Source organism: Globicephala melas, chromosome 2, assembly GCF_963455315.2.
Source record: "Globicephala melas chromosome 2, mGloMel1.2, whole genome shotgun sequence".
Lineage (NCBI taxonomy): Eukaryota > Metazoa > Chordata > Mammalia > Artiodactyla > Delphinidae > Globicephala > Globicephala melas.
The window spans coordinates 68,848,926-68,873,155 of NC_083315.2; the positions used below are offsets into that span (position 1 = coordinate 68,848,926).

The window sequence follows — 24,230 nt, forward strand, 5'->3', positions numbered from 1 at the left end:
CAGCTAAGCCTGTGCGCCACAACTACTGAGCCTGTGCTCTAGAGCCCTCGAGCCACAACTACTAAGCCCGTGTGCCACAACTACTGAAGCCCTCGCACCTGGGCCCGTGCTCCACAACAAGAGAAGCCACTGCAATGAGAAGCCCGTTCACAGCAACTAGAGAAAGCCCGCACAGCAACGAAGACCCAATGCAGCCAAAAATAAATAAAAAATAAACAAATTTTTTTTTAAGTCTTATATAGAAAGATTTCTGAGGGCTAGTCTAATATCTATTTGGATATCTTTCATTTCCTATGTTGTCTTAGTAACCAGAGACCTTTTTTTTTTAATTAATTAATTTATTCATTTTTGGCTAGTTGGGTCTTTGTTGCTGTGCGCGGGCTTTCTCTAGTTGCTGCGAGTGGGGGCTACTTTTCGTTGTGGTGAGCGGGCTTCTCATTGCAGTGGCTTCTCTTGTTGCAGAGCACGGGCTCTAGGCACACGGGCTTCAGTAGTTGTGGTGCGTGGTCTCCGTAGTTGTGGCGCACGGGCTTAGTTGCTCCGCGGCAGGTGGGATCTTCCCGGACCAGGGCTCGAACCTGTGTCCCCTGCACTGGCAGGCGGATTCTTAGCCACTGCACCACTAGGGAAGTCCCAGACACCTTCTATTAACTAAAATGTATTGTTCTTTTTGGACACTTGTTTCTTTCTTCCTCCTTTTATTTTCCCAAGAGTTCTTGAAACCCTTGTTCTAAATTTATGTAAGTGATAACCAGCCTCTAGACTAGTCAAATTATGAGCTCCATTAAATGTGAGAGGCTTTACTATCTTGTCAATTTCCTTGTGGATAGGCAAAGGTAGTTTATAAAAAGAAATTGTACTCTCCCTTTGTTAATATAGCACAGCTCTTTTGCTTGGGGGGAAGGGGCTGAGAAACAACCAAAGATTTTATGATTTGATCTCTTTAAGCCTATTTTGATATTTCTCTTGCTTTACTAGGTTGACTATGGGCAGCAAAAAGAAACTTTCTTAACCCTTTCTCTTATCCCTAGACTGCTTCTCATTCCTATAATACCACATCTGGCTTCCCTTCCTGGGTCTCTGGCATCCTTCAGCTGTCATGTAACCTCTCCAGTCTCTCTCCTCAAGGACACCCAGTCCTGTGGGCCCACACTGCCTCTTAAGCTCTTCCCTGGGACGCATCCCAGGCCACCCTGGTGGGAGAGAGTCTGTTGCATAGAACTGCCTCTTTAACATTTGTGTATTATCTGTAAGAGCTGAGGCGGGTGTTAAGAGATGGGGGTGGCCAGCATGTCCCGGTCCTTCCCTAGCGGGTGGCCTTGCTGCTTTACAGAGCAGCTGGACAAATTGGGAAGTGATATCTACTGAGACCACAAAGGGCCCTAACAACACAGACGGTCAGACAGACAAACGGGAGTCAGAAGCTCTGAAGCGTGTGTAATTGTTCACCACGCTGTGATGGGAAATTAGTGCGCAGCGCCCCCTTGTGGGCTTCTGTTGCAACCACAGGCAGTAGATGGCCGTATATGGAACTTCGCACTAAGGGGCCGCATCCCAGAAGGCATCACTGGCCTGCGTCCCTCCGTTCAGTTCCTGCCGCTGACATTGGCGCGATGCCTGTGTATGGCAACTCTCCCCCTGGTCACATGTGGCATTGCTTCCCAGGGCACATGCAGGAATTCTGTGGACTCAAGCATCAGCCACATACCAACCAGAATCCCCCCCCTTTTTTGGCCTCACCGCGCGGCATGTGGCACTTCCCCGACCAGGCATTGAACACTTGCCCCCCGCAGTGGAAGCGCAAGTCTTAAACACTGGACCATGGGGGAAGTCCTTCTGACCACTTTCCTCTCATGCCCCTGCTTCATCTTTCCCAGGGCTCCGGCTGCTCCCCTTTTTGACTCTCAACACCAACGGGCTAATTACACACACACACACACACACACACACACACACACACACACTCTCTCTCTCTCTCTCTCTCTCTCTCTCTCTCTCTCTCTCTGTGGCAGGTCTCCCGACTCCTCAGAAATCATACACACATAGGTTTAGGGTGGGATGATGGGGAATAGGGAGAGGGGATGTTTCCTGCTTCCTCACACTCCAGGATCAGCTCTCTCACCCGCCCTAGTCATGGAAGCCAGTCTCACATTCTAGATTTCTACCAGACATCTCCACTTGCTTGTCTCATCACTTCAGTTTCAAAGCAAAGCTGAAAGTCATCATGGTTACCACCAAGCAGTTCTTCCTCTCTGTCAACCTCTTGTCACCCAGACTCAGAAACTGGAGTAATTTCACTGATTCAAATGCACACATACTCCATTCATCAGGGGAGAGAAATTTCTGGAAACTGGAGCACCAGCCAAATTAGCATTATCTGGGTTCTATTATAGCCCAGTCCTCTTGGATGTGCTTTCTGGGCGTCTTAACTTCTTACCTAAATTCCTTGCCGTTAGGAGCTAACGTCCTCATTTTCTCTGTGTGCTTTATAGTAGCTCCAGACGTGGATTTGTCTGGGCTTGGAAATGGACTCCCCCACCCCCAATACAAACCCAATTTACCACCAAGAGTTTCAGAAAGATTTCCATTTTAGCATCCTGGGAAAACTTAAGCCGTTACAATAAAATCATGTTCAGTTTTAAAAAAATAAGTTTACTAAAAATCAAAAGACCACCCACTAGAAAATTAGATGTCGGCGGTAGGAGCCAACTCTATGGAGGAAAGAAAGCAGACTGGCGTTGGCCCTTCAGACTGAGCCGTCGGTATGTGCTCGGCAGAGGGCGCTGTGAGTGGCTCAAGGCAGCTCTGTGGGGCGGGGCTACCTGTGGAGAATTTGGGCTGCCAAAAATAAATTGTAGCATAATTCAGGCTCTCTAACTCAAGGAGAGAAATTACATAAAGACAAATACGAAGAGTCACTCTTTAGACAGCAGCCAGAGTCTAAGGCGAAAACCTAAATGAGTATTTGGGTTGTATTTATAGATCATGTTGTATGGGAAAAGACCATTTTTAAAATATTAGAATCATATTTCACTTACCCTAAGAGAGGATACTAGAAGAGAACTTGATTGTAGGAATAGAAGGTTGGGATTTCAGTTAGCTCCTCATCTCATATATGATCAGATGAACAGAATCACTGGAAATACACTCCCTCCCTTCCTCTTTGCCTCTCTCTTTTCTATTCAACACACAGGTGAAATTGTCAATGTCTATGCATACATTAGACAACTCCCTCAGTAATTCCAAATTGTGTGAGAAGCAGAGGTCCCCACAGAGCATTAAAAGGGCACATAGAGAAAGACATTAAGTCCATGCAAGTCTTCAGGAAGGATGTCTGACCTTGGCATTGAAGAATGGATAGCATTTAGAGAGGAAGAGAGGTGGGGAGGGCAGTAAAACTAGAAGAGAATCTGGTCTCCACTCAACAGCCAGGATGTGTGACCATCCTCAAGGAGAAGGCCACTGCATAGGCCTCAGGAATACAGAATCTAAGCACTAAAGATCTTTAGAGGTCTTCTGAGGACAGCTTCCCCTGCCCATTTTCCTTAAGAGTCTCTTCTATGATATCCCTCGGTGTGGGAGGGAATCCACGGGGTACGGGCAAGAGCAGGCCTTTGATTCACCAGAGTGACTACGAACAAGAATTAAGCCTCCGTTTCCTCAGGGGCAAAAAGGGGACATTGACTTCCCTAGTACATAGGATTGCTATGAAGGCCAAATGGTTAGGATCACAGAATTTGGAGCTACATGGGGCTAGCTGTGAGGATCCTACATAGGTAATTACCTTAATTTCACGGAGCCTCAGATCCTCTTCAGTAAAATGGTTGTAATAATATCTACCTGGTACAGTTGATATGAGGATTAACTAAACTAACAAGATATATAAAATGCTTAGCCAAAGCATGGCTTCCAGTAAATATTAGTTATAATGGCTGAGAAAATGATACAGAAATAAATAAATAAATGAGATTTCGTCGTCTGAAAACTCATATGATTTGTTCCAAAAGAGTTGTTTGGGGAGATTGGCTAAATCGTGCAAACAAATGCAACAAAAGTCACGGGGACACTTGAACCGGCAAATTCCTTCATCTGCCGCGCCTGCAATCAGGCAAGCCCCGCCCCAGTCGCTGAAAGACCTCGCCCATCGGGTTTCCTCCCCGGCCCCGCCCCTCCTGCCTAGCTCCTGCTCCGCCCACCACAACGCGCGTGCGCAGGGTCGGCCGCCCGCGGAGGCAATGAGGGTTCTGGTACGCTGCTGCTGGGGGCCCCTGCCAGGCGGCGGCGGCAGCAGCGGCGGCGGCGGCGCGGGCAGGAGGCCGAGCCCTCAGTGGCGAGCCCTGCTCGGCCTGAGCGGATCCTCTGGCGGGGAGGACGGCCGGGGCGCTCGAGTCCGCGAGAAGCCGCCTTGGCGGGTGCTCTTTTTCGGCACTGACCAGTTCGCCCGCGAAACGCTGCGGGCGCTGCAGGCCGCCAGGTACCGGGGCCAGGGATTGGGAGGCCCGGGGGTCGAGGACGCGGCTGTGGAGCCACTGCGGCCGGCCTCGAGGGTTTGGACTCCTAGTCGGGGAAAGCAGCTGCGCCGGAGGGGTGTGGGCCCAGATCTCGGCGTCTCCGGGCTCCCGGAAGGTGCTCGGTCAGCCCTTGGGCGCCCGCCTGGTCCTGTCCGGTCTACACGCCCGACTCCTTCCGCGCTCTGAGCGCCACCGGGCGCCCCGCGGTGCCAAGGCCGCGCTCGTTGCTTTACCAGCATCATCTCCGTCCAGTCCCACCACCTCCCTGCCCGTTTAGCATGTAAACCGTAGCCCAGAGAGGTTAAGAGATTGCCCAGGGTCATCAGCTGAGCAGGTTGGTACTAAAACGGGCTCTGACTTCAAAGACCTCCCCTTTCCACTTCTTCCTACTCACCTGATTTGTATCATCTAATCCTTTGGGCTTCTTCCCAGGCACAGGCATCCATCCCTCTGCACACGCTTGCCTCACGCCTTCGCTCCCCATCGCCTCCCTGTATACAACCGGATCCAGTTTTCTGAGACTGAAATGAAGACATAGTACAAAAACGAACTGTTTTCCTATGAATAAATTTATAAATCAGAACTCTTAGGTATACATTTAGTATTTCTAAAATTTAACAAATTGTGTTTCCTGGACAAAAATAATTGAGATCCAGCCTGTCCTGAAAGTCCATGGTATGTGGTGGCTATGCCCATATATCCTGCTCTGTCTCCTTTCCCCAGCCTCCATTTCTTATTTCCCCACTCCGTTTTTTCCTGATGCACCCTCACACTCATTTCTGTCATCTCCCTCCATCAAGTCTTCTCTACAAATACTTCCCAGCAGACCCTGATGTTGACTCATTCATGAATCCCCTTGTATTTCCCCCTTCACACACTCCCCTCTGTAACACACCCTGAAACACTTCCTTCACACATGTTCCCTTTGCACACCTCCGTAATACACTCTCTACATGCTACTTTCCGTGTATGGCCTCCTGCATCTCTCACTGCATGTATCCTGACGCTTCTGCTGATGCTTCACTTGGCAGCTCCAGTACTTCTGCACTTTTTCTTTTGGGCCCTCCTGTCTATTCCTTTTCTCATAAATCCTCAACATTTATTATGATGTACCTGCATGATGCAGTACCTGCTAAATAAATAAATAAACAGCCCCAGGCACTGGAATACTTTGCAGCAGGTTAAAAAAATGAGGTAGTGCTACATATAATGTCATGGAATGATGCCCATGGTGTGTGTGTGTGTGTGTGTATATATATATATATATATACACACACACACATATATATGTATATATATATTTTTTTAAGTATTGTTTGAATAACGTCGTTATAGTAAAAAATTCAAAAGATATAAAATGGAAAGTCAGTTCCTTCCATCTCTTTCTCCCAGTCCCCAGTTCTCTTCAAAGATAGCCACTGTTTTCAGTTTCCTGTTCTAGAAATGTTTGATGCATATACAAACAAATGTATATTTAACCCATTTTTTAAAAAGACTCACATAATAGCATACATAGTGTTAAGAGAAAAAAACAAAATGCAGGAGAGTATATATAATATTACAATTGTGTAAAATGTCTGTACTGTATATGTTTCTGCATGCACAGGAAATTTCTACAACCATAACAGTCCAAACAGTAGCCAGTAGCCACTTGTGGCTCTTTAAATTTAAAACAATTAAAATTAAATAAAAATAAAACTTTAGTCTCTCAGTTGCACTAGTTTTAATCATTTACCCTTAAATGCTTTCTTAATTTAATCATAAAAATGCCTTAGAAATGTGTGAAGTAGTTTAGCTTTCCGACATTTTCTTAACACTGTCACATTTTCTTCTAATCTTTCCATTTTAGGGAAAACAAAGGGGAAGAGTTAATTGAAAACTTGGAGGTGGTCACAGTTCCCTCCCCATCACCAAAAAGACTGCCGGTGAAGCAATATGCTATCCAATCTCAGCTTCCAGTGTATGAGTGGCCAGATGTGGGATCTGGAGAATATGATGTTGGAGTGGTAGCTTCATTTGGCCGGCTTTTGAGTGAGGCTCTTATTCTTAAATTTCCCTAGTAAGTTTTATTTGTAAGGAAAAACAGTGTAGAGACCTCGGTCTTTATATATGGATCTGGTATCTATAAAGTGCATTAACTTGAACTTAATTCTGCTTTCTTTAGTATTTTCTCTTAAAATAAAAGGTTTTATTAGTGGCATGAATTGTTAAAATGTGTGATACTCTTTATCACTATCTATGGGCTCTCACCCACCCTCATTTAAATTCCATATGTATGCTAATAACTGCCAGATGTGTCCCTCCAGTTCTCTCTCCCTGAACTCCAGGCCCCTGATACCCCCGCCTCCTCCGCAGCTCTGCTTGGATGTCTGATAGGCACCTTACATGTAAGATGTCCAAAACAACATTCCTGAACTTTCACCCCAAAACCTGCTCCTTCCCAAAATCTTCATCTCAGTACATGGTAACTCCAGCCTTTAAGTTGCTCGGACCCAAAGCCTTGGCATTATTCTTAATTCCTTATCTCACACCACGCATCCAATCTATCAGGAAATCCTATTGGCTGTGCCTTTGAAATCTCTCTAGAATGTCTGATTCTCATCACTTCCTCTGCCACCACTCTTGGCTGTCATACTGCAGTAGCCTCCTAAGTGGTCTCCACTTTTGTCTTTGGCCCTCTCAGTCTTTTACCACCCAACACCAAAGTGATCCTTTTAAAACATAAGTCAGGTCATGTCACTCTGCTCAAAATTCTCTGGTGGTTTTCCATCTTGCTCAGAATACAAGTCAGGTCCTTATATTGGCCTGTGAGGGCAGAATTTTTTTTTTTCTGTGTGGTTCACTGTTGCTTATATCCCCAGCACTTAGTGCCAGAACATGGATTGTGCTCAGTAAATATTTGTTGGAGGAATGAGACTGGGCTGAACAGTGGAATTTAGAATATATGTATACACATAGGCACTGTCAAGTGTATACTCATGCTGATGGAGACATTAAACTAATGACAGATGAGTAAATTATTAAAATTGCTCACTAATGGGTAAAAGGTGTATAGGGATAAACAGCAAAGGTGAATAAATCATTAGATGGGGATTTAAGAAGCTTGTCTTAGGAACTCTATATACAAACTAAGTGAAGTGAGGGTAATTATGTAACTAAGCTATACGTATAATTCACATCGTCCATGAGATGCTCGATTGGATTTGAGTGGTTTTTCTCATATAGTAAAAAACACATTTTTTGTCTTTAAAAACTCCCAGACATTGCGAGCTATGTCTCAAATTGCGAAGCTGGAACATCTTCAGAACAATGAATAGTTGTTCCTGCTCTTTTTTTAATTGAGTTTCATTGGTCTCTTATGGTAAGAAAGTTGAACTTAGCTCTGACTCCTGCTTCAGTTGGTATGAGACTAGATTTAACTGTTTTTCAACATTTCTGGGCAAGTTTAATGATGAAAAGTGCATATTAGTTTAGGTAGCAGTAAATTAAATGGTAAAAAGCCCACTTGCATACTAATTTCCTGCCTTTTCTAACTCAGTGGCATCTTGAATGTCCATCCCAGTTGCCTCCCGAGGTGGCGTGGTCCAGCCCCTATAATCCATACGGTCTTGCACGGAGACACAGTTGCTGGAGTAACGATTATGCAAATTAGACCTAAAAGGTAGAGCATATTTTCTTGAGACTTTTTGTGATGTTGAATGTTGATGTCAGTCTGCCTGGGGGGAAGTGGAGGTGGATGAGTGGGTACTAATCACTCTAATTTATTACTAATTTCTAACTCCTAATTTCTAATCAGGAGTTAGAAATTAGTAATAAATTAGAGTGTACTAGAGTACTAATTTCTCTAACTCCTGGGTTTCTTCCTGGTTTCTAACATAAACCACATGTGTTTTGGCATTTACACAGTGTCTCTTTAAACTTGTTAATTGAAATAAATTATTAACAACTGGATTTCTATAAACGATGTTGTGTAGATGAGAGATGGATTTTTGTATATTAGTTATGAATCTCTGTTCTGCTGGCTTTGGTTTCTATGGTCAAAAATTTTTTCGAACCTGAAGTAAGAATACGTTGTATACCAATGTGTTATATAATTGTCTTAAATGTTTTTTAAAATTATACCTACAATCTAAGAAACAATTATTTTAAATTGTTTTAGGAGTGTATTATGCCTCTGCCTATTATCACCTAACGTCCCCATAGAGAAGAAAAATTCACCAGTTCACAAGACCAAGTCAATATCTGGGATTTGCTTTAACTTACTTCAAAAAAAAAAAAAAAGCGGGGGGCAGATGAAACAAGAGTGGCGAAACTTTGGTAATTCTCAAATCTGGGCGATGTGTATATGGCAATTCCTTAGACTGTTCATTCTGTTTTTGGAATGTTTGTAACTTTTCATAATAAGCATTTTATTAAAGCTCATAGGTTAAAAATAGAGTCAACAGAACACAAAGTTAAGTATTTAAGACAAAATATATTTCTAATAAAAGCTGATGGCCAATATTTGCAGAGCTTGATATAAAATATTGAATATAAGACTTATGGGAATGCAAATACCCTTGCACCTACTTATAATCACTATTGATTATAATTCAGGCAAAACTCTTGTCCTTTGAGAAAGGAAATACAGGAGGGAATGATTGTAAATTCCTAGTTGCACTTCCTTGGAAAACATATTCTTTGCTCTGTACTTTCATTATATAATTAGAGTTTTTTTTGTACTATTTACTACTAATGATAGAATTATTTGTAGTTGCAATTAAATCCCTGATATGCAACCTTTTTCCTTTCTGAAATAATAAACCTAAAATCTAAATATAGGCCAGATTTTGCTCTCCCTTCTTTCTTTTTTTTTAATTTTATGGATTTTAATTTTTAAAATTTTAATGGCTTAGTAAAATGACTGTATTAGAATTTAATTTTGTTAAGCTCAAGTATTGACTCCATAAATGACCAGAAAATGGTACTTGAGAATAAAGCAGATGAAAATGCAGAGAATGGTGAAAAGTTAATGTGCTTAAACTATCTAGTTGATAGACTAAAGTGATATTAGTAACATGCTAATGTTGCTCTCCCTTCTTTCAGACTTACATTTCTCCCTTGCCAATGGCTAATAGTCACATTCATGGCCACCGTTAAACTATCCTTGTGGGGGAATTTCCTGGCCTTCCAGTGGTTAGGACTCTGCACTTCCACTGCAGCGGGCCCGGGTTCGATCCCTGGTCAGGGAACTAAGATCCCATAAGCTGCACTGTGTGGCCTAAAAAAACAAAACAAAACAAAACCCACCTGAACGAACAAAAAAACTATCCTTGTGGTATATAAACATTCATGTAGACAAACATATTGACCTTAAGAAATAGTCAGTAATCATGTTATTATTTGCTTTTGATTTTTTGGTAGGTTTGATGTAGGCCCAATTCTCAAACAGGAAACGGTTCCTGTACCACCCAAGAGCACCACAAAGGATTTGGAAGCAGTGCTGTCAAGACTGGGTGCCAACATGGTACAGTTTTCCAATATCCCCCTGCTTATTTCCTAAGTGGTTATGATGAAAAGAACAATTTTATGATGTGTGATTCTAAGCTTCTCTTTAAAAAGTGGTTTCTATCCCTGGCTTCCTAAAAATTAGCATGGCTTTTGTGATCTTATGTTAGTCTTTGAGAATTTACACAGAGTATATACTTAATCAAAGCTTTTGAATGAAATATGTGATTTTATATGGTCTGTTACATTTCATGGTGAGGCTTTTAGACTATTCTTCCCATTTTCACTCTCCTTAGTCTCATAGATGTACCATTCACCCCTGTCGAACTGAACTAACATCATTTCCTAAGTAAGTCTCTGTTTTCCTCCCACTTCTGTCCCTGTGTTCCAGTCATTTGCATCTGTACCATTGGAATTCTGCTGACCCCCTAGCTGTGAATGAACTCTGAGACTTTTTTTTGAGTCTGCATACAATAGGGTGTGAATAAAGGTTTAATGACCCAATTAATGATTTTCATCTGAACTAAATTTTCTGTAGAGGAACCCCCCTCCACCCCACCCCCCACCCCCCGCTGTATAGATGATGCTTCCCATTCTAGGCACTCACCTCGGAAATTCTGTTATTATAGTGTCTGTCGTTTATTGAGCACTGGCTTGTGTGCCAAGACTGTTTTAGATACTTTCATAGACTTATTTTTTTTTTACCTTCTCAAGAAACCTTTGAGGTAGCTATTGCTTTCACCTGTTTTATAGATAATGACATTGAAGGCCACAGACAAGTAAAATAACTTTTCCACAGTGACACAGCTAGCAGGTGGTAGAACTGGGATTTGAACCCAGAACTATGTGACTCCAGAGTACGAAGTCCCCACTGCCTTCCTTCAGAGTGAGAGTGAGAGTGTGGATGGCCAAGCACCGGCTGTTCTGATAGCCAGTCGAGGCTCAGTATTCTCTGGAAGGAAATCAATGACCTGTACTCTACAGAGAGCGACATCTCCACTGAAACTCCACCAAGTAGATGGATCCTCACAGCTTAAGCCAATTTACTGCTTTACCCTGCCACACAGCTCTTAAAGCTGTAATTTCATGGTACTGAATTGTAATGTATTTCTGCTTTCGTTCTTTTCATCCTGAATATACTCTCTTTTTTTTTAAGCTTATTTCAGTTTTGAAAACTTTGCCTGACAGTTTGAACAACGGAAGGCAGCAGCCAGCCGAGGGGGTGACACATGGTAAGTGCAGACGGCAGAGACTCTTACATGTTTCCTAAGGTTTTGTTTGTTGTGATGGCATCTGAACACTGTGGCTTCCTCACTTGCAAGTTTCCCTTAATTTTGACTAAAGATTCAATGTCCACTTGCATGTCCTTTTCCAGAGAATGATTGGTAAGGGGTCTCTCTCCCTCTTCACATTTAGCCTTATGAAAGATTAGAACCATTTTCTCTATTCTTTATATTGAAAAGTACCAAACACAAAGGTAAGTTGAAAGAGAGTGAATACCTGTTTAACCCAGAGTCAACAATTATTAATGTTTGGCCATATTTTCTTTATATATGTGTTTATGTAGCATATATATTTTAATTTTTGCTATACCATTTGGAAGTATGCATCATGACCTTTCATCCCTAAATATTTCAACATGCATCTCCTAGGAAAAATGAACAGTTCCCTAATAGCATCGAATAGCCAGTCCATATTTAAATTTTCCTGACACTCTAAAAACATATTGTATAGCTGTATATTTTTTCAAACTAGGATCCAATTATAATTAGTCGTATGTCTCTTTAGTCTCATTAGAGTAATTCCTCCACTATTTTTTTCCCTCCATGTCATTAACTTTTTGAAGAGACCAGGCCAATTGTCTCTTTCCTTCCAGTGTTGTTTAATGTATTTTTCTAGCCCTTAAAGTTCCTGTAAATCGGAAGTTCTAAAGGCTTGATGAGATTCGGGCTTAAAGTTTGTGGAAAGAGTATTTCATAGATGATACTGCGTTCCAGTGATATTTGTTTCAGTTTGTTTTTTAACCTTAAGGGTTGCTTTTTATTTTTATTTATGATGTAATTTTTTTTCTTGACTATGTAAGACATTTACACGACTCGAAAGTTAAAACTGTTTAAAGGATCTACTCGGAGAAGCCCCCGCCTCCGTCCCCTACAGTCTTAGGGAGTCATATCAGTAAGCCATAATACCAGGTTGCATCAAGGCTAGTGAAGCTAAATTTGATCACTTGGTGGAGGTGGTGACCACCAGATCTTTCCAGTGTAAAGATGTGTTTCTCCCTTTGCAAATGGCAGGTAATCCCTGCGGTAATACTTTGGCACCATGCAAATATCCGGTTCCCCACTAGCCTTTCACGTAACAATTTTAGCATGGATTGATGCTCCTTCCCTGAATGAATTATTTCAATGAAAATCAAAATGGTGATTTTCCAATTCCTTTTATATTTAATAGTTGGCATTGTTCTGTAAAGAAGAGCTTTTCCTTATTAATTGCGGATGAATTTTAATTCATCCTAAAATGGCAGGATAAATGCTTAATTCTTTCTCTAATTATCAATTTTTAAAATAGGGAGTTGGTGCCATAGTCACCTTCAATTATGGTGGCGAGTGAGTTTTTTTAGTCATTTGACTTGTGGATTTTTATTTACTGTGTTTTATAGTTAATTACATTCATAATGCTTTGTGCTGTTCAGGTTGTCCCAAATTTAGCTAGAGGTAGCCTCTTAAAGTTGGCTCCTGAATCCTTTTGATATCCCTCCACCCCCAGCTAGTTTTTGAGCTCTTCCTTGTTTCTATCGCAAAATGTCCCAGGCTCACCTTGTAAATTCTCTGTCCCATGTTGGAATCAGCCACCTCTCCCTTGTTTATTTTAGTTGAGGGATAGTATTTAGAAACCGTCTAATACAATGATGTGTTCCAAAATGAAGTGTTAGTGGTGAAGGGTAGGCATTATATTTTTTAAAAATGTTTGAGTTCAGGGACTTCCCTGGCTGTCCAGTGGTTAAGACTTCACGTTCCAATGCAGAGGGTGCAGGTTCCATCCCTGGTTGGGGGATCCCACATGCCTCAGGGCCAAAAAAACAAAACATAAAACAGAAGCAGTATTGTAACAAATTCAGTAAAGCCTTTAAAAAAATATATTTGAGCTCATATTGTTTCTGATTCAAATTTTAAAGTACAGGGTTTTTCTGGTATTTTCTCTTACACAGAAAATCTTTTTTAAATCAATGCTGACCTGTTTTTTATTTGCTGTGCATAAAATAATTTTAAGATTACAACACCAATATCACTACAGAAAGTGTAACTACTAAGTGAGAGTTAAGATTTTTCTGCAGTTTTTTTTTTCCTGCAGTTTTTTAAAATATATTCTACGAAGGGTATATAGTCAGAGTACTGTGTTCAAAACTTACTGGAGATAATTATTTTTTCCATGTGGTTTTGTTATCTAGTTTGATATATAGTTAAGTTCCTTTGTTTCAGTTTGTTTTTAATTTTCAGGGTTGCATTTTCCTCTTTACAACTAATTATTATTATTATTATTTGCGGCACGCGGGCCTCTCACTGTTGTGGCCTCTCCCGTTGAGGAGCACAGGCTCCGGACGCACAGGCTCAGCAGCCATGGCTCACGGGCGCAGCCACTCCGCAGCATGTGGGATCTTCCCGGACCAGGGCTCGAACCTGTGTCCCCTGCATCAGCAGGCGGACTCTCAACCACTGCGCCACCAGGAAAGCCCTGAAGAGCTTTTCATATGTTTAAGGACTATTTGCATTTCTTTTTTTCTGAGAAGGGTCTGTTATATCTTTTGCCCATTTTTCTATCTGGTTTTTGGTCTTTTCTGTCTCAATTTTTAGGAGCATTTTGTGTAATAGATATAAATAAACCTATAGAATAGATACAAAGTACTCCTAAATATAATATAAATATATATAACACATATATAGTAATTACATATAAATATTTATATTTATTATAGATATATCTCTCATGGAATATATATAAACAGATATAAAGTACTGTGATATAAGTTGCAAATAACTTGTTTGTCATTTGTTTTTTGGCTTGATTTATGACACTTCTTTTTGTCTTACAAAAGTTTAATTTTTTGTAGTCACATTTATCATTCTTTAATTGCTTCTGGATTTTGAGTCATAGAAGAACTTTTTCTATTCCTAGTTTATAAAGAAATTTACCCATGTTTTCTTCTAGTACTTTTATTTACTATGTATGTATGTGTATATCTTATATTATGGAAAATTTAAAACATGCAAAAGTTGAGAAAATAATATAATGAATTCTCTTGTATCTGTCATTCAGTATCAGTAATTAACAATTTATGGTCACTGATCTGATATTCATTCTTGCTATTGGCTTTATCTTATAGCCCCTAAGATTTCTGCTGCTACCAGCTGTATAAAATGGGAGGAACAAACTTCAGAGCAAATATTCAGACTTCATCGTGCCATTGGAAATATAGTAAGTTGGAAGTCAAATTGCAGTTTTACCTAATTGTGTGTGTGAGTGTGTGTGTGTGTGTGTGTGTGTGTAATTTACTTTTGAAATATTTTAATTTAGGAATAAATCTCATAAACAAAACCAAAGGATCCTGAAGTTCATTTATTTTTAAATAACTATTTTTTGGTTCTTTTGAACCTAGGGGCAGGACAGGAATAAAGACACAGTAGAGAATGGCCTTGAGGACAAGGGGAGGGGGACAGGTAAGCTGGGATGAAGTGAGAGAGTAGCATTGACATATATACAACACCAAATGTAAAATAGATAGCTAGTGGGAAGCAGCTTCATGGCACAGGGAGATCTGCTCTGTGCTTTGCAACCACTAGGAGGGGTGGGATAAGGAGGGTGGGAGGGAGATGCAAGAGGGAGGTGATATGGGGATATACATGTGCATATAGCTGATTCATTTTGTTATGCAGCAGAAACTAACACAACATTGTAAAGCAATTATACTCCAATAAAGATGTTAAAAAAAGAAACTATTTTTTATTGGGATAAAATATATATAACATAAAATTTACCATTTAAACCATTTTTAAGTGTATACTTCAGTGACATTAAGTACATTTACATTGTTACGCAACCATCACCAGTATCCATTTCCAGAACTTTTTCATCATCTCAAACTGAAACTCTATACCCATTAAATAACAACTCCTCATTCCCCCTGCCCCACAGTCCCTGGTAATCACTATTCTACTTCCTGTCTCTATGAATCTGCCTTTTATAGGTACCTCATATAAGTGGAATCATACAATATTTATCCTTCTGTGTCTGGCTTATCTCACCTAGCATAATGTTTTCAGGTTTCATTCATGTTGTACCATGTATCAGAATGTCATTCCTTTTTTAGTCTGAATAATATTCCATTGTATGTATGTAGCACATTTTGTTTATGCATTTGTCTATCAATGGACATTTGGGTTGTTTCTACCTTTTAGCTAATGTGAATAATGCTTCATGAACTTGGGTGTACACATATCTGTTTGAGTCCCTGTTTCAATTCTTTTGAATATATGACATTCATTTTTTAAATATTCTTTAAACTTCAAGTTTTCATAGGGGCCTTAGAATTCACAAGGTACTTTAAACTAGATATTTTGCCATCTCCCATAGCCAAATTTTATTATCCTGTTTCATAGATGAGGAGAATGAAAATGAAGTGACTAACTTCGGGTGCCCAGTCTCTGAATAATGAACCTAAATCTTCTAACTCCTAGTCCAATGCTTTTACTAGTATGTCTTTCTGCCTTTGGCCCATTTTTTACAACTGAATTCTTAAATCCTTGATTTTTACATATGGCATATAAAATCTAGTTGTAATAACTTGTTAAAATATCTGAATTAAATTCTCAGTTCTTTGACAAATTTATTGGGGTTTTTTTCCCTTCATTTTGATAGCATCTTATGTTGTTGGAACTCTGAGTCTACCAAGTGTGGGGTTTTTAATGGACCTCCTCTGTAGGTTAAAATGGAGAACTGCCATTGAATATCTGTAGCATGCCAGGTTCTTCGGTGAGGATTACAGCCTCCTGTTATGGGTATTATCCCATTTTAAGTTGATGAAATTGAGGCTTAAAGAAGATACTCAGTGAATGGCTGTTGAATGTTGCTCAAGGTCACATTGCTAGTTAGTGAGAGTCAGGTTTTGAACCAGATCTGCCTGACGTCAAACCCTGTACTTTCCCCACTGTAAGAGAACGGCATAGGGCAAGGAACATTGACTTTAGAGCCAGACGGAGCAGGGTTCCATCTTCTCTCTGCTACTTCCTAGCTTTGTAGACTTGAGAAGGTTATTTAATCTCTGAGCTTTAGTTAGTTCATTTGAAAATTAGAATGATATAATGTATATAAAGCATCTAGTACAGTATCTGAGTAGGTACTCATTAACTGATATCTGCTCTTATTCATTCATTAAACAAAATATTTATTGAAAGCCTATTATATGTCAGGCATTGTTCTAGGTATTAGAGGTGATGTGAGAAGACGGAAACAAATAAATAAGTAAGAAAAATATCAGAAGGTGTGATAAGCTCTTTGATGAAAATTAAAATAACGTGATAGATTAACTGGTGGCTATTTTAGCCTGAATATCTAAATGGGGACGGCCACTTTGAACTGACATTTAAGCTGAGGTCGGAAAGACAATAAGGAGCAAGTCATGCCAAGGTCAGGAAAAGACCATTCCAGGCAGAGGGAGCAGCTAGTACAAAAGTCAAGTAAGCTAAACCAGATAAAGATCTTACAAGAAAACTACAAATCAATAGCCCCTATTAATATAGAGGCAAAAATCCTTAACAGAATTAGCAAAGTGAATCAAACAACATGTAGAAAAGGATTATACACTATGACCAAGTGGGATGTAGCCCAGGAATGTAAGGCTGGTTCAACATACAAAAATCAATCCACGTAATATACCATATTAATAGAATAAAGGACAAAAGCCACATAATAGGTGCAGAAACAGCATTTGAAAAATCCAGTACCTTTTCATGATAAAAATGTTCAACAAACTAAGAATAGATGGGAACTTCCTCAACCTGATGAAGAATATCTACAAAAAAATCCAAATCTAACATCATATTTGATGGCGAAAGATTGAAAGTGTTCCCTCTAAGATCAGGAACAAGACCAAGATGTCCACTCTCACCACTTCTATTCAACATTGTACTGGAGGTTATAGCCGGGGTGATTAGGCAAGAAAAAAGGAACAATGTACAACTATATTTGCAGATGGTGTAATCTTATATACAGAAAATTATAAATAATTCCACCCCCCAAAACTAATAGGGCTAATAAACAGTAAAGAAGACCTAAGTAAATGGAAGGGCCTCTGTGTTTATGGATTAGAAGACTTAATATTGTTAAGATGGCACTATTCCCCAAATTGATCTACAGACTGAACACCATTCCTATAAAATTCCTAGTTGACTTCTTTGCAGAAATTGACAGGCTTATCCTAAAATTCATATGGAATCCCAAGAGGCCCAGAATAGACAGAAAATCTTGAAAAAGAAGAGCGAAGTTCCAATTTCAAAGTTCCTATGAAATCAGGACGCATAGTTCCTGTAATCAAGGCAGTGTGATACTGACAAAGACACAAAGCTCAGTGAGATAGAATTCAGAGTCCAGAAATAAACCCATACATTTATGGTCACTTGATTTTTGATAAGGGTGCCAAGGCAATTTGATGGGGAAAGAAGAATCTTTTTACCACATGGTGCTTGGACACCTGGATATCCACAATCAGAAGAAATGGATTTGGATCCCTACCTCATACCACATATAAAAATGAACTCTAAATGGATCAGAAACCTAAATGTAAGAGCTGAAACTATGAAAACTCTTGGAAGAAGATATAGGGGCATATCTTCATGACCTTGAAGTAGGCAGTGGTTCTTAGATATAATGCCTGAAGCATAAGCAACGAACTAAAAATAGAGATGTTGGACTTCAAAATTTAAAACCGTTGGGCTTCAAAGAACACTAACAAGAAAATGAAAAGACAACCTACATAATAAATGAAGATATTTGCAAATCATATATCTGATGAGGGTCTAGTATCCAGAGTATATAAAGAACTTTTATAGCAAAAAGATAAATAACATGATTAGAAAATCAGCAAAGGATCTACATAGACATTTATCCTAAGAAAATATATAAATGGCCACTACGCATATGGAAAGATAATTTCATTTGTCATTAGGGAAATGCAAATCAAAACTATACTGAGATACCACTTCACAGTCACTAGGATTACTGTGATTTTTAAAAACAGACAATAACAAGTGTTGACAGGGATATGGAGAAATTTGGAACCCTCATTCATTGTTGGTAGAAATGTAAAATGGGGCAGCTGCTTTAGGAAACAGTTTGACAGTTCCCCAAAAAGTTAAACACTGCATAATAATTCTGATCTTCTGCAATTCACCTTTCCTCTCCACTGAGAAATTCTTGTGCTACAACAGAAGGAGTTCCTATCTTGGAGCCAGAAGGTGAAATTTGATTCCTAGAGTTGGCATGTATTAACCAAGAGCAAGATCCTTATCTTCCCTGAACTTCCGCTTTTCTATCTCTAAAATGGGGTTAATGACCTGGTCCACAACTGTCAAGATCAAAGGAGATAAACTGTGAATTTAAATCCACGCCAACATATGATTTTGACAGTAATGACAGTGGGCACAGAAATGACTGTTTTCTTACCATCACTTTCCTTTCTTCAGTGCTCTGATGATAAGGTGAAGATGAGCTTTACCTCAAGAACAAGAAGGGGATATTCTGATTCTATACCTATCATATTTATAGTTCTCAGTAAATATAAACATTTTTCAAACAGTAATTATGTTTCAGAAGTATTTTGAGTTCTTTGAAAGAAAAAAGTTGCACACATGAAAGTCATTTCATAACTTTTATTAGAAGCAGATGAAAGAAAAACAAGCAAATTATAGAAGAGGATATTTTACCAAAGTATGACATATATAAGGTTGTGAATACTTTTCTTCAAATTTACTTAATTCTGATTTCTTTAATTCTCTGATTAATCGTTCACATCTTTGAAATAACCTAACTGTTCTGAAAGTAAAATGTCCTCTTTAGAGAATGTCATCAAAAGAGCACTGAGCTGAGAATGAGAAAGCATAGCTTCTGATCCTTGGCTCTGCCACTAACTAGCTGTGTCACCTTGGGAAAACAGCTGCATTTCTCTGGGCCTCACTATCCTCGTCTATGAAATAGAGGAGTGAACTGCAGTCTGAAAATCTGTTTCTTTACTTCAGAAATTTGAGAGAACTTATTTCCTGGTGTGTATTAATTTCTGTTAGCCTATTTAAATCAAAATGTAATAAAGGTAGCATTTCACACTGAGGGGAAGGGTGAGATTGATTATTCAATAAATAGTGTTGGGACAGCTGGTCAGCCTTTAAAAGGGGGAACCCTCAAGTCTCACCTTTTCAAATCAAAATAAAATCTAGATGGATCAAGGATTTAAGTGTTTTCAAAAAATGAAACCACAAAGAACTGGGAAAAAGAACAGTTGAATAATTTTATAATATTTGATAAACGTGGATAGGCCTTTTTAAGCATGACATGAACCAATGAAGTCATGAGAGAAAAGAGTGACAAATATTACTCCATAAAATTAAAAAATTATGCATGGAAAAAAATTACCCAATATTTAAAGTCAACAAACTAGAAAAATATTCATAATACATCTGAGAACTAAAGGGCTAATTTCCTAAAAATATAAAAGCCTTTCACAAATTAATAAGAAAGAGATGAATAACTCAGATTTTGTTGTTGTTGTTTTTGTTGTGTTTTTTTTAATGGGCAAAGGGCATAAATAGGCCTAAGAAATAAATAAAATGTGCAGGTAGATATGGACTGCTCCTCAGCCTCACTAATAATAAACAGCAATAGACTGTCATTTTTCTTCTCTTATCAAGGCAGTTTAACAATAAAATGTTGATACTCTTTAACCCTGGTGGTCCACTTAAAAAACAACTATTCTGCAGAAATATAAAAGTCCTCAAAGATATATCTACCAGGCTATTTATCACATTTAAAATTTTTCATAATTTTGTAATGTGTTATGAAATATCCATCATAAAGGCATTTGTTGCATAAATTATGGTACATTTTATAAAATGGAATACTGTGCAGCAGATTAAAGAGTGAAATAGATAAGTGTGTACTGATGAAAATTTGTCCACAGTTTATGGTTAAGTAAAAGAAGTTCCTTGTCAAACAGTATGTTCTAGATTTTTGTGATAATTATATTTGTAGGAGAAATACAAGGATATACACATTGAACTATTAGCAGTGGTTACCTCTGGGGATGGGAGTACAGAATACTTTCACATTCTAATTTTTTTTTAATATAGTTGTTGTAATGCTTGCATTTTTTAAAATGAGCATGATTTTTAACTAGAAGTATTAATGAAGATATAAACATTGATTTTAAAATAGTGTTTAATTTTAAGATCTAATGAATCCTGGAGGCTGATGTAGAGGGTCATGTTATGTTCTATTCTGTAAGGTTTAGAGACTGAGTTCCCAATTCCTCTGTAATTGGGAGAGAAGTCAGACCGGATTAACACAAAATAGTAGTTGAAAAGGGTTTCAGGGTTGAGTGTATTTATTTATCATCCTTCTTTCATTTTGTTTGCAGATTCCGTTGCAGACACTCTGGATGAATAGTACCATTAAACTCCTGGATGTGGTAGAAGTCAATAGTTCAGTCCTCACTGGTACGTATTTTTGAATAGCTGACATGGAAAATGTTTTCAGTATAGTCTATTTGAAAATGTGTCTGTTTTTTTCCATAGGTCCCATTTACTAAAAATAAGGATTCTTTTAGCTTGTTTCAGTTCAATAATGGTAATACTTTACATTCATTTATAGTCTTATTCTTTACAGTGTCCATTCACGTGTATTTTCTCTTCTGATCATCATAAGAACCTGAGAAGTAGGCAGATCAGTGTTACTATCCCATTTTAAGCTCTGTGATTCCCTATATTAAGGTTTTCAGGGAATGCAGAGTTCCTAGGTTGATTTTATTCTGGTGAATATCATAATGAAAATCTCTGGGCACCCCAGTGAGAATCTTAGGCCAGGGTGTAGCATTTCATGACCCTGGTCCATTCAGAGGCCCATCAGTGCCCTCCCATCCTGGTGGACTGAAGGAATGTGAGCCACAAAGGCAGAGAGTTCCCCAGAAATCTGGGAATTGGGACTTGTTTAGTCATGGATGGAAGGGCCAGCTTAGATCCTAAGTCTCCTGTATGTCTCTCCACTGGTAGCTAGTTATTTCCCCCAAATGGTCAAAACTTCTAGATTCAACATTTTAGGTTGATCTCTGGGACACTGGGTAAAGGACTCATAGCTTCTTGTGTATATGGAAAGCTTCCCTTTGGGTTCAAGATACACACAGAGCACCACAGCTCTATCGTAAGTTTTAGATTACAAAGTCAGGGCATCAGCAGATGTGTACCCTCCGATATTAGTACTGTCTTGCAGAATGTTTTTTGATTTTTAAGAAGCATCGTGAAGTTGCATAATTATTTATTCTCTCTCTCATATCCCTCTTTTCCCCTCCCCTGTCTTTAGATCCAAAATTAACAGGACAGGCTGTTATTCCAGGATCAGTAATATACCACAGACAGTCACAAATACTGCTGGTTTGTTGCAAGGTACATTTTCCTTTAGTTTCACATTATCACACTTGTTTTACTGAGTTTATAGTTGTTATCATTTGTCATTTTGAGCTGAGACTTCACTCAACTGCCTGCCCATCAGATTGAGCCAATGGACAGTTTAATTTTCTTAAGAAATAGTAGAATCTCTAGTATAATTTTTTTCAAGAGATGAAGTTTTACCAAGGCGTTATTATTACTCAGACCATGAAAGAAGATTCAGTAACTTTAGTTCTTTCTCAAAAGAAACTTGTATATTCTTAGTAATCCAATTTAATTAACAAGTCATCTTGTTAATAGGACTATCACAAAAAAATAGTAATGTCAGAGTATCTCACTGAACTACAACAGTGCCTGTATCCTACTTGCTTCTACTGTTTAATGTGGCTAGAGAGGAGATTTCTTAACTATTTAAAATGACTTTGAAACCATTATCATTTTTAAGACAATGGCATTATCCTGAGAAGTGTTCCATGTTCCTTCCATTTCCTGAGTATTTTCCTTCATGTGGTATTTATGTGCAATGTTCCATGCTCAAGAAAGAGTATTTAAAATGTGTGATAGATTGATCTGACCTACACAAGACTGAAGATACAGAATGCCTACAGCAACCTCTCTTCAACTTATTCTGGAATAGCACTGGGTGCATACGTCTGGGTCTGTATACATCTATACTGCAAATCCATAGTTTGCTCTCATAGAAGAAGTGGGTTGTCTCAACATGTGAGTTTAAGTCCCACCAGTTATGTCACCTTGGACAAATCACTCACACTCTCTGGGCATCAGTTTTCTCTTGTAAAATCAGTTTTCTCTGGGGATAATATTGGATCTGCCTACTTTTTAGAGTGCTTGTATTTTGACAGCCAGTAACAATAAGATACATGGACATACTCTGAAAACTGTCAAGCACCACACAAATACAACGTACCTTTTTATTCTTCCCTGTCTATGTTTAAATAGATTTAAGTAGGTCTATACATTTGTTATCACTCCTCGGTAATAAACTTTTAGAGTCAAAGAATCGTATATGTTACTTAGTGCTGTTTGTAGCCTGGCATTTAGTAAAGATTTGTTGGTTTATTTTTTTCATGATAAAAATTTTATAAACTAAAATTTACCACCAGTTTTGCCAGCACCGTGTATTCACTATTTGTCTTTTGCCCTTTAGGATGGCTGGATTGGTGTTCGATCAGTGATGCTCAAGAAAACACTAACAGCTACTGATTTCTACAATGGATATTTACATCCCTGGTACCAAAAAAATTCCCTGGCTCAACCAAGCCAGTGCAGATTTCAGACTCTCAGACTTCCACTGAAGAAGAAGCAGGAAAAAAAAATTGTTGCTATGCAATAGTGCACCAAGTAGGAAGAAGATGGACAAGTACCTACTACATATTTGTAATTTGTTAAAAGCCTTATTTACAAGGAATTACCTTGACTTTCAGAGAAGATGACGCTGTTGGAAGGAAAGGTTATTGTCAAAAAGATGAATTACCTCACTTTCCACTTTTCATTTAACAGTAGTTAAAAACAGCTTTTTCTATTTCAATAACAAAAGAAACTTGAAATTAAATTTTTATTTATAATATCAGATTCATGGAGATTGTATCCTTCCCTAAGAGCAAGTACAACTAACTGTTATGTGTATGTACTGAAGAGAGGTTCTTTTAAAAAGTGCATCTATTAAATTTCAAAAATCATGTGTCCCCATTGACTGTTACCATTTCAGTAGTATTTAATCTGCATTTTGGATTTCCAACAAGGAGTAAAGTCAGCTCTTTAAATTTAGCTACCATCTAGTTCTCACCAAGTCATAAACATTCATAATGTGTAATAATCTGTGTCACATTGATCTGTCCAATAAATTCAGATTTTACATCTAGATTTTCTTAAAGTACGAATACAGTAACATTCTTCAACGTATTTGTGCAGTAAAGGTTATTGAGCATCTGGTCTGTGCAAACTCATCTCCGTCTCCAGGAGAGTCAGGCACTTCTGGAGGAGGAAGGAGGTGCAGTGGCCAGCTGTTGAATTTTTTAATATCTTTACATAATCAGCTTTTCCTGCCTAGATTCTATCAGTTAAAATCTTTCTGCAATCATTAATTCGTCCATTCAACAACATTTATTGATAGCGTGATCAGATAATTGGTCATCTAAATTAGGACATGTTCATGAGTAAAAAGAAGCAGGTTATATTAATTATTTCTGGACAACAGGCATAAACAGGACTCTCCCAGGCAAACCAGGTTGTGTAAACATCCTATTTATTGAACACTTGCAGTGTACCCAGACTTTATGCTGATTGCTGGAGATTCAGAGATTAAATAATATTTGGTGTGTTCAATCTCCTGGGGAGGCAAGCATAAGCAAATATAATACTGTTATAAATGCCATAATGAAGGTATAGTGGAAGCAGTAAGTCACCCTCAAGGGAGTCATTAGAGGCTTCCCAGAGGAGGCAAAGCTGAATCTGAGGTTCCAAATGATGAGTTCATTATGCAGACTAAGGCCTGGAAGAAGATTCTAGC

The 24,230-nt window shown here is 38.8% G+C and overlaps 1 protein-coding gene across 1 annotated transcript; it reads left to right on the forward strand.

The window, feature by feature from the left end:
- The first annotated feature begins 4,220 nt into the window (after positions 1 to 4,220).
- Positions 4,221 to 23,404, forward strand: MTFMT (mitochondrial methionyl-tRNA formyltransferase). The gene is made up of 9 exons (XM_030875272.2): positions 4,221 to 4,474; positions 6,361 to 6,570; positions 8,050 to 8,172; positions 9,915 to 10,017; positions 11,155 to 11,230; positions 14,380 to 14,471; positions 20,677 to 20,755; positions 21,615 to 21,697; positions 22,869 to 23,404. The coding sequence occupies exons 1-9, from the start codon at positions 4,236 to 4,238 to the stop codon at positions 23,052 to 23,054; spliced, it is 1,191 nt and encodes a 396-aa protein (XP_030731132.1). The 5' UTR covers positions 4,221 to 4,235; the 3' UTR covers positions 23,055 to 23,404.
- Positions 23,405 to 24,230: the final 826 nt, after the last annotated feature.